This window comes from Gopherus evgoodei, chromosome 21, assembly GCF_007399415.2.
Source record: "Gopherus evgoodei ecotype Sinaloan lineage chromosome 21, rGopEvg1_v1.p, whole genome shotgun sequence".
Taxonomy (NCBI): Eukaryota; Metazoa; Chordata; order Testudines; family Testudinidae; genus Gopherus; species Gopherus evgoodei.
In genome coordinates, this window is record NC_044342.1 from 11,167,605 (window position 1) to 11,178,039 (window position 10,435).

The following is a 10,435-nucleotide window of genomic DNA, read 5'->3' on the forward strand; positions in this document are numbered from 1 at the left end:
CCAGCCCAGTCCCCCACCCCCAGGCCTGCCAGTGCCCCTCACTCCTGACCCACAGCCCCTTGCCAGCCCAGCCCCCACCCCCAGGCCTGCTGGTGCCCCTCACTCCTGACCCACAGCCCCTTGCCAGCCCAGCCCCCACCTCCAGGCCTGCCGGTGCCCCTCACTCCTGATCCACAGCCCCCTGCCAGCCCAGCCCCAACCCTGCCAGTGCCCCTCACTCCCGACACGCAGCCACTTGCCAGCCCAGCCCCCCACCCTCAACCCTGCCAGTGCCCCTCACTTCCTTGCCAGTCCAGCCCCCCACCCTTAGGCCTGCCAGTGCCCCTCACTCCCGATACGCAGCCCCTTGCCAGCCCAGCCGCCCACCCCCAGGCCTGCCATTGCCCCTCACTCCCCATCCACAGGTCTTGCTAGCCCAGTCCTGCCTCCCCCCCAGTCCTGCCAGTGCCCCTGACTCCAGATCCGCAGCCCAGACTCACTGGCTCCCCACGAGCCACCAGGTCCCAGAGGACGTCGCTGACGGTGCTGGAGCTGCTGCTCGGCTCCGTTGTGGCCTGGGGAAGAGACGGGGTGAGACACGGAGCCAGGCCGGGCCTGGCTGGGGACTCCCCATGGGCACAGGGGGAGAGGGAGTGAGTAGGGACTAGGGGGCTCTCACCTGGACCTGCTGGTGCAGGCTCTGGACATTCTCCAGCAGTGACCCGGCCAGCGCCTGCGCCTCCTCCCAGTGGCCACGGCCATACAGCACCAGGCGCGCCCGCTCCGCCACCGCCCGACCCATCAGGCCCAACAGCAGGGCCACCTCCAGCGCCTAGGAGAGATGGGGGACTGTGAGCCGGGCACGGCCCCACCCACAGAGCACTGCTTGGAGGTGAGCGCAGCACCCTGCCCTGCCCCCAGAGGGCACTGCCAGGGGGTGAGTGCAGCATCCCGCCCTGTCCCCCACCCCTACAGGGCACTGCTGGGGTGAGCACAGAGCCCCACTCTGACCCCCATCCACACAGGGCACTGCCAGGGGGTGAGCACAGCATACCCCCCGCCCCCGACTCACTGTCATGGGCTCCGGACAGGGGCCACACAGCTCCCGGGCCCGGTGGTAGGGCGTCGCCATGGCGTTGGAGGTGCAGCAGAGGATGAGGGTGCGTCCAGGCAGGGGGGGCAGGTTGTGCCGGGCGGAGATGCGGATGGCGGCATCCAGGGCCCCACGATAACGGAGCAGGAGGGTGGGGTCAGGACACAGCTCCCTGGCGAGCACAAGCTGCTGCTGAGCCCCTGGCCGGCTCAGCCCCCATCCTGCCCGCTGCCCAGTGCCCCCCCAAACCTGGCACCCCCTGCCCAGCCCCTCACACTGCCCGCTGCCCAGCCCCCCCCCCACCGCCTGGCACCCCCTGCCCAGCCCCCACACCGCCCTCTGCCCAGCACCCCCCCACAGCCTGGTGCCCCCTGCCAAGCCCCCACACTGCCCTCTGCCCAGCCCCCCCATCCCACCCCCTGCCCAGCCCTCCCCGAGCCTGGCGTCCCCTGCCCAGCCCCCCATCCTGCCCGCTGCCCAGCCCCCCTGCAACCTGGCACCCTCCCCCCAGCCTGGCACCCCCTGCCCAGCCCCCACACTGCCCTCTGCCCAGCCCCCCCATCCCACCCCCTGTCCAGACCTCCCCCAGCCTGGCGTCCCCTGCCCAGCCCCCGAGCCTGGCGTCCCCTGCCCAGCCCCCCTGCAACCTGGCACGCTCCCCCCAGCCTGGTGCCCCCTGCCAAGCCCCCACATTGCCCTCTGCCCAGCCCCCCCATCCCACCCCCTGCCCAGCCCTCCCCCCAGCCTGGCGTCCCCTGCCCAGCCCCCCATCCTGCCCGCTGCCAAGCCCCCCTGCAACCTGGCACCCTCTCCCCAGCCTGGTGCCCCCTGCCCAGCCCCTCATCCTGCCTGCTGCCCAGCTCCCCCCCACAGCCTGGCACCCCCTGCCCAGCCCCCACACTGCCCTCTGCCCAATCCCCCCATCCCACCCCCTGCCCAGCCCCCCTGGCAACCTGGCACCCTCCCCACAGCCTGGCACCCCTCCTGCCCAGCCCCCCCATCCTGCCCCCTGCCCAGCCCTCCCCCAGCCTGGCGCCCCCTGCCCTGCCCCCCACACTGCTCTCTGCCCAGTCCCCCCCCCCCACAGCCTGGCACCCCACCTGCCCAGCCCCCTACACTGCCCTCTGCCCAGCTCCCTCATCCCACCCCCTGCCCAGCCCCCCTGCAACCTGGCACCCCACCTGCCCCCCACAGACTGGCACTCCACCTGCCCAGCCCCCCCATCCCACCCCCTGCCCAGCAACCCTGCAACCTGGCACTCCACCTTCCCAGCCCCCCACACTGCTCTCTGCCCAGTCCCCCCCACAGCCTGGCGCCCCTTGCCCAGCCCCCTCATCCTGCCCCCTGCCCAGCCCCCCTGCAGCCTGGCACCCCTCCTGCCTAGCGCACCCCATCCTGCCTCCTGCCCCCTGCCCAGCCCCCCTGCAGCCTGACCCCACCCCTGCCCAGCCCCTCACACTGCCCTCTGCCCAGCCCCCCTGCAACCTGGCACCTCACCTACTCAGCTCCCCCATCCCACCCCCTGCCCAACCCCCCTGCAAGCTGGCACCCTCTCTGCAACCTGGCACCCCCCGAGCCTCACACCTCACCTGCCCAGCCCCCACCCTGCCTCCGTGGCCACGCCTAGGAGCCAAGCATGGAGCCCTCACCTGGCCTTCTGCAGCCGCTGCTTTTCGCTCTTCACCGCGCGGAAGAGGAAAGGGATGGACAAGGCCGCGCGCAGCTCCCGGCGCGTCCAGGGCGGCCGCGCCCGCATCCCGGGCAGGGCCCCCGGCTGCTTCTTCCCGCGCCTCAGCAGCACCCGCAGCAGCTCCACGTTAGAGGGGCAAGGACTGTCTGGAGGTGTGGGGGGAGAGAGACGGTGCCCCTCACTCCTGACCCGCAGCCTCTGCTAGCCTAGCTCTGCCAGTGCCTCTTGCTCAGGGGTGGGCAAACTACAGCCCGGGGGCCGCATCCAGCCCTTCAGACATTTTAATCTGGCCCTCGAGCTCTTGTCAGGGAGCAGGGTCCAGGTCTTGCCCCGCTCCGGGGCTCCAGCCAGGGGAGCTGAGTTGGGGACTTGCCCGGCTCCATGTGGCTCTCGGAAGCAGTGGTCCGTCCCCACTTTGGCTCCTATGCGTAGGGGCAACCAGGGAGCTCTGTAGGCTGCACCCACCACAAGTGCTGTCCCCACAACTCCCACTGGCCGGGAACCACAGCCAATGGGAGCGGCAGAGGTGTCGCCTGCGGATGGGGCAGCACGCAGAGCCGCTTGGCTGCACATCCATGTAAGAGACGGAGGGGAGACATGCTGCAGCTTCTGAGAGCTGCTTGAGGTAAGCGACGCCCGGAGCCTGCACCCCAACCTCCTCCTGCACCCCAACCCCCTGCCTCAGCCCTGATCCCCCTCCCGCCCGCCGAACCCCTCGGTCTCGGCCCAGAGCCCCCTTCTGCACCCCCAATCCCTCATCCCCACCCCAGAGCCCACAAGCCAGAGCCCTCACACACACCAACACTAAACCCCTCTGCCCCAGCCTGAAGCCCCTTCCCACACCCTGAACACCTCATTTCTGGCCCCACCCAAGAGCCCGCACCCTCAGCCGGAGCCCTCAACCCCTCGCACACCCCAACCCACAGTTTCATGAGCATTCATGGCCCGCCATACAATTTCCATATCCAGATGTGGCCCTCGGGCCAAAAAATTCACCCACCCCTGCTCTTGCCTGGTTGTTCAGGGGTCTCAGTGCTGTCAATGAATCAGTTAAATCACGTGATTAACTCAAAACAAATTAACAAAATTAATTGTGATTCATCGCAGTTGTAATTGCACCGTTAAACAACCGTTGAGTAGCACCTGAAATGTATCAAAGATTTCTGGCTGCTTTTCTACATTTTCAAATGTATCGATTTCGGTTACCACATGGAAAACACCAAGTGTCCGGGGCTCCCTTTAGATAACTATTTTCGATTACCAATATTTCTCTTCACTTCCTACCAGTGCCGTCGTGCGAGCTCTGTACAAATGGGGAATTATGTATAATAATAACGCCACTCAGAGACCAGCCAGTGTAAAACTTTAGCGCCTCCGAGTCCACTCAGTCCTACTTCTTGTTCAGCCGATCGCTCAGACAAACAGGATTGTTACAGTTGCAGGAGATAATGCTGCCCATTGATTTACATTGTCACCTGAAAGTGAGAACAGGCGTTCGCATGGCACTGTTGTAGCCGGCATGGCATGATATTTATGTGCTAGATGCGCTAAACATCTGTATGTCCCTTCATGCTGAGACATGTAGCTTTTTCTACTGTGCAAATATTTGTAATCAAAACTAATAATCTCACAAGAGTCCTGGACACTTTGTCTTCTGCATTGTCGGTGCAATCGCTAGATTTGTAAATGGAGGAAAATAGCCAAAGATATTTCGGATACGTTTCAGCTGCTATTCGATCAGTGACAGTCTGATTCAACCTGTCATGAACCACGACTTCTCTTTTAAATCTCAGGATTCATTTGTGTCACCACTTGGCAGCCCCGGTCTCACCTTTCTTCCTCAGCTGCTCCTCCATGTCCTGGATGACTTTATTCGCCGCCAGGAACCGGAAGGGGAACTGCCGGCTGCGGATGACGGACTCCTGGAAATTGGGGGGTGTCAAGGTGGGGATCCCAGCAGCCCCCCACCCCACTCCAGCCATCCCATCTGGGGGGGTGGGGAGGGGATGGGACTTTGGGGCCGTATCTAACTCTGGGAATCAGCGAGGGGGCAATTCAGGGTCCTCGGAGCCATACTATGCTATGGAGACCCTGGGGGGAGGGGGAATTCAGGGTCCCCGGGGCCATATCTTGCTCTGGTGACCTGAGAGGAGGAAATTCAGAGTCTCCTGGACAGGATCTCACTGTGGGGACCCTGGGGGGAGGGGGAATTCAGGGTCTCCAGAGCCATAGCTCACTCTGGAGACCAGAGAGGGGTGAATTTGGGGCCCCCAGGATTGTATCCTGCTCTGGGGACCCAGGAGGGGGGAATCAGGGTCCCTAGGGCCGTACCTTGTTCTGTAGCCGGCTGAGCACTTGCTGGTGGTGCCGCTCGCTCACCCCGGCCCGGATTATGTTGCGCAGGTTCCTGAGCATGGCCATGAATGGCAGCTTCCCCGAGTCTGCAAGGCAGAGCCCAAAGCATGGTTAGGAGACCACCCCACCCACAGCCAGGGGGCGCTGTGTCCACAAGGGTGCTGGGCCGGCTGCTGCTCCCAGGGGGCGCTGGGCCCCACCGGCCACATTTATAAGGGTGCTGGGCCAGCTGCAGCCCCCAGGGGGCACTGGGAGACCTGTGGCAACCAGGGGTGCATTCCAGGGGGCCCTTATCCCCACACAGGCCCCTCGTTGCCAAGGGGGGCAGAGGCCAGCTCCTCATGGAGCCTCTTTGTGCCACAGTGATACCCAGCCAGCCCATGGGCCACTCAGAGACCAGTGCCATGCCCCCCACTCTGCCCCGAGGCTAGACTCTCCTTGAGGGTGTTACAGCACCGGGCAAACCCTGCTCCAGCTAGGCCGGCCACCTGCCCCATGGCAAGCCCAGCCAGCCCCACACACGCCCTGACTCCCTGCTCTCAACACTAGCTCGCACCCTCTGAGAAAAGAGCTAACTGTGCCCCCTGGTGACACCTACACACTCAGGGCACAGCTGGGGGAAAGCGCAGCCACACTTGAAGCCCCTCCTTACCAATCAGTTCCTCCCAGACTGCAGCCTTGTTCCCGCGCTGGCTAAGCTGCCGGTCCCAGGTCTGGGGCTGCGGAAGTTTCATTCGGGTCCCGGCCTGGGTGGGGTCCCAGGGCCCTGGCAGGTGGCTCCGGGAGAAGGAGTTCAGGTCCGAGGGATACCTGGGGAGAAGGGGGAGCAGCAGAAACAGGGTGATCCCAGCAGGGGCTACAAGGGGGTAAAGGGCAAGCCAGGAGTCCTGGATACTGTGCCACCTCTTGGGTCTAGGGGAGAGAGGGGGAGGGGCTGGGAGCCCTCCCCAGGGCTCTCACCTGCAGCCCAGCAGACTCATGACGTGCTGGGCCGGCTTGGAGATATGCAGCCATCGAATCAGCGCCTTCAGGGAGAAGGGCTTCGTCTCACGCGGCTCCTCGGATGGCTGATCACTTTCAAACTGCAGGAGACATCAGCATAGAACCCAGGAGTCCTGGGTTCCGGCCCCTCTGCTCTAACCACTAGACCCCACTCCCCTCCCAGAGCAGGGGACAGAATCCAGGAGTCCTGGGTTCCGGCCCCTCTGCTCTAACTACTAGACCCCACTCCCCTCCCAGAGCAGGGGCCAGAACCCGAGACCTGGCTCCCAGCCCCACCTAACTCTAACCACTAGACCCCAGTCCTCTCACCTTCGTCTGAAGCTTGCCAAATGCCTGGCGCAGCCGGAATCTCCTCATCCAGGGCAAAGGTCTCTGGGGGGCGGCTCCAGGAGGAAGACTTGGCTGGCAGTGCTCAGCCCCGAGCGCAGGACTCCTGAGTTCCCTCCTCGGCTGGCGGGGCCGTGGGCGCCCTCTGGCTTTTCCGCGGCTCTTGCGTGAGTTGTACTTGGCCAGCTGGTAGGCATCAAATTGCTGGAACTTGTCTGCCAGGCCAGCGCGGAGGCAGCGAGGCAGCGGGGCCAGGGGGCGTCCTGCGCCCGCCAGGCTCTGCAAGGGAGAGGGATACGGGTCAGTGCTGGCCAGCAGAGGGTGGCACTGGCCGGCGGAACTACTCGCCACTGGGGTTGAGCCGGGGAGGGAGCCGGATACCTGGAAGAGCGCCACCACCTGGATCCAGTCGGAGGGCAGCTGCAGAGTGGCACACAAGTAGCGGCGCAGGTGGAGCCGGCAGGGCGGCAGCCGGGCCGCCAGTGCCAGCAGGAAGTTGGCCGTTCCCCGGATGTTCAGCTCTTGGCGTGTATACAGAGACACCTGTAGGGAGAGAGGGGAAACGGAGGCCTGGAGCAAACCCAGGCGTCTGAGCTCCCCTGCTCTAACCCTCTAAAGCACATTTTCCCTCCCCAAGCCCTGGCATAGGGCACCTGAGACCATCCGCCACCCACTCGGACGGCTTGTCCCCTGCCCCGTATGTGGGGGGAACCCAGGCATCCTAGCTAGCACCCCACCCCCTAGTACCTTAAGGATGAACTCAGGCTCCAGCTGGGCCAGCTCCTCACACAGCTCTACCAGGCGCCCACGTGTCGCGTCACTGGGGGTCCCCAAATCGGGCCCCTCCACGAGGGAGCAGCACACCAGGTTCACCAGGGCCAGCTGGGGGGAACAGGGAGCAGGGATGAATCCAGAAGTCCCAGTCCCAGGCCCCCCCCCACCCCCGGCCCATCCACTAGATAAGGGCTGGGCAAACTTTCTGGCCCGAGGGCCACATCAGGGTTGTGAAACTTCATGGAGGGCCGGGTAGGGAAGGCTGTGTCTCCTCAAACAGCCTGGGCCCCACCTCCTCCCATTTCCCTCCCCGACTGTCCCCCTCAGAACTCCCGACCCAGCCAATGCCCCCCGCTCCTTGTCCCCTGCCCACCCCCTCCCAGGACTCCCCGCCCCTAACCACCCCCCTGGGACCCCACCCTCTATCCAACCCCCCCCTTCCCCATCCCCTGACTGCCCCCCCCAGAACCTCCGCCCCATCCAACTGTCCCCTGCTCCCTGACGGCCCCCGCTGGGTGCCCCTTATCCAACCCTCCTACTCCCCACCCTGTTACCATGCCACTCAGAGCGGCAGGACTGGCAGCCTTGCCACCTGGCCAGAGCCAGCCATGCCGCCCAGAGCGCTGGCAGCATGGCGAGCTGAGGCTGTGGGGGAGGGGCCAGGGACTAGCCTCACCGGCCGGGAGCCCAAGGGCCAGGTAAAACGGTCCCACAGGAGGATGTGGTCCGGGGGGCCGTAGTTTGCCCACCTCTGCACTAGACCCCATTCCCCTCCCATAGCCAGGGACAGAAAACAGGTACAAGGCACTGGTGAGACCCCATCTGGAATACTGTGTGCAGTTCTGGTCTCCCGTGTTTAAGAAGGATGAATTCAAACTGGAACAGGTTCAGAGACGGGCTACCAGGATGATCCGTGGAATGGAAAACCTGCCTTATGAAAGGAGACTCAAAGAGCTTGGATTGTTTAGCCTAGCCAAAAGAAGGCTGAGGGGGGATATGATTGCTCTCTATAAATATATCAGAGGAATAAATATCAGGGAGAGAGAGGAATTATTTAAGCTCAGTACCAATGTGGACACAAGAACAAATGGATATAAACTGGCTATCAGGAAGTTTAGACTTGAAATTAGATGAAGGTTTCTAATCATCAGAGGAGTGAAGTTCTGGAACAGCCTTCCAAGGGGAGTAGTGGAGGCAAAAGACATATCTGGCTTCAAGACTAAGCTTGATAAGTGTATGGAGGGGATGGTATGATGGGATAGCCTAATTCTGGCAATTAATTGATCTTTGACTATTAGTGGTAAATATGCCCAGTAGTATGTGATGGGATGTTAGATGAGGTGGGATCTGAGTTACTGCAGACAATTCTTTCCTGGGTGCTGAGTGGTGAGTCTTGCCCACATGCTCGGGGTTTAGCTGATCACCATATTTGGGGTCAGGAAGGACTTTTCCTCCAGGGCAGATTGGCAGAGGCCCTGGGGGGTTTTCACCTTCCTCTGCAGCGTGAGGCATGGGTCACTTGCTGGAGGATTCTCTGTACCCTGAAGTCTTTAAACCACAAACTGAGGACTCCATTAGCTCAGACAGAAGTCAGGAGTGGGGTGGGTGAGATTCTGTGGCCGGTGTTGTGCAGGGGGTCAGACTAGAAGATCATAATGGTCCCTTCTGACCTTAAAGTCTGAGAGTTCTGGCTTCCAGCCCCTCTGCTGTAACCACTACATCCCACTTCCCTCCCAGAGTTGGGAGAGAACCCAGGAATCCAGGCCCCCCAACCCCCATCTCTTACCTTGTGCTCTCTCAGGTGCTGCTGGGGGCCCTTCCCGAGGGGCTGCTGGGTGCTAGGGTCCCTCTGCCTCAGGGGCTCCGGGCTCGGCTCAGCCGGCAACTCCGCCAGGGTGTACTGGGGCAGCAAGCCGGAAGGGTCAGGGGCAGTGTCGGCCCACTGCAGAAAGAGCAGGGGGTGACTCATGGGGCTGAGTACCCCACACAGTGCCCCCTGGCCCGACCACCCTCACCCCAACTGTCCCCCCTAAGCGATCCACTGCGTTGATCATCCCGACCACCACCTGCTACAGCCCCTCCACCCAACAGCCCCTCCTCAGCATCTCCCGTCCGAATCACCCCCGCCACACACCACCCCCTCCCTCTGACTGCTCCCAGCATCCCTCCTCCTGGGATTGCCCCCTTAGTGGTCAACCGTGAAATTGCAGCCTCATGTGCTTCGCAGCTACCATGCGTTGGTGCCTGGTCTCAGCCCGGTGCCCGTCTTACCCAGGGCAGCTCCAGCTCCTTGCTGCGGCCCGGGGTCCCATCCTCACCTCCAGGGGCAAGGGGCACCTGGCTGGGAGCAGAGATGGGGGAAGACGCCAGGCAGGGCGTGAGGGTCAGGGAGCTCAGCCAGGGGGCAGGGGGTGGGAGAGGGCGAAGAAGCCGGGCCCTGGTCTCCTCGACCCATGCTGGGAGGAGGGGGCTGTGGCCCCCCAGGAAAGGGTTCTCCAGCCAGCAAGAGGCAGGGCTGGGGCGGAGGGCGGGCCCCGGAGTGTTCATGGCTGCAGCACCTGGAGAGAGAAGAGTGAGGTGAGAATCCAGCAGACCGACAGCCCAGTGAGGTCAGGCTCCTGCTCAGAGCCAGGGGAGAACCCAGGAGTCCCGGCTCCCAGCAGCCCTGCTCTGACTACCAGACCTCACTCCCCTCCCAGAACCAGGAGAGAACCCAGGAGTCCGGGCTCTCAGCCTCCAACGCAATCTCGGGGTTGGGGGGGACAATGTCCCGCCCCTTGCCCCAGACCTGCCCGGCTCCCCCATCAGAGGGTCAGGAATGGGGGGGGGGGCCGCCTGGCCCTGATAGACCCCCAAGCCCTACCCCATGAAGCCCCTCCCTAGACCCGCCCCCTTCTGCGTTGCGCCTGCGCCTTCCCCTCTGCATTCGCCCCCGGCCCACAGGCCCCCCACGGGCCACGTTGCCCCCGGCCTCGCACCAGGAAGCACCGCACCCAGCCCGGCCAATGCCCGGATCCGCTGGTGGGAGGCGCCTGCAGGACCCGCCCCGGAGCCGGGCTCAGATTTCAGCCCGCCCCTGGGAGAACCCAGGAGTCCGGGACCGATCCCGGAGCCCAGGCTCCGGTTCTGGCTGGGCGCGGGGGGGCATCCTGCCCCCGCCCCCCAAAGCGCCGCGTGGGGTGCATGGCGGCAGCCTGCGAGTGGGGAATGACCAG

General features: G+C 64.0%; 1 protein-coding gene across 5 annotated transcripts in view; it reads right to left on the reverse strand.

Moving 5' to 3' along the window:
• The window catches only part of TEP1 (telomerase associated protein 1), a 29,108-nt gene extending 18,737 nt beyond the window's left edge, over positions 1-10,371 (reverse strand). For 4 of the 5 annotated variants that reach the window (XR_003997368.1, XM_030539523.1, XM_030539521.1 and 1 more), the window contains exons 1-13: positions 9,492-10,071; positions 9,007-9,162; positions 7,194-7,328; positions 6,828-6,989; positions 6,429-6,725; positions 6,078-6,199; positions 5,770-5,927; positions 5,094-5,203; positions 4,594-4,684; positions 2,722-2,908; positions 1,052-1,244; positions 659-811; positions 480-554 (exon numbers count right to left, since the gene is read on the reverse strand). Coding sequence is in view for 4 of the 5 variants with exons in the window: in XM_030539523.1 (XP_030395383.1) it covers positions 480-554; positions 659-811; positions 1,052-1,244; positions 2,722-2,908; positions 4,594-4,684; positions 5,094-5,203; positions 5,770-5,927; positions 6,078-6,199; positions 6,429-6,725; positions 6,828-6,989; positions 7,194-7,328; positions 9,007-9,162; positions 9,492-9,767 (2,115 nt within the window). In the remaining variant the exon portion in view is untranslated. Of the gene's footprint in view, positions 1-479; positions 555-658; positions 812-1,051; positions 1,245-2,721; positions 2,909-4,593; positions 4,685-5,093; positions 5,204-5,769; positions 5,928-6,077; positions 6,200-6,428; positions 6,726-6,827; positions 6,990-7,193; positions 7,329-9,006; positions 9,163-9,491; positions 10,072-10,198 lie in introns of those variants that run through there. The other variant, XM_030539520.1, reaches the window with a different exon arrangement.
• Between the last annotated feature and the right edge of the window lie 64 nt (positions 10,372-10,435).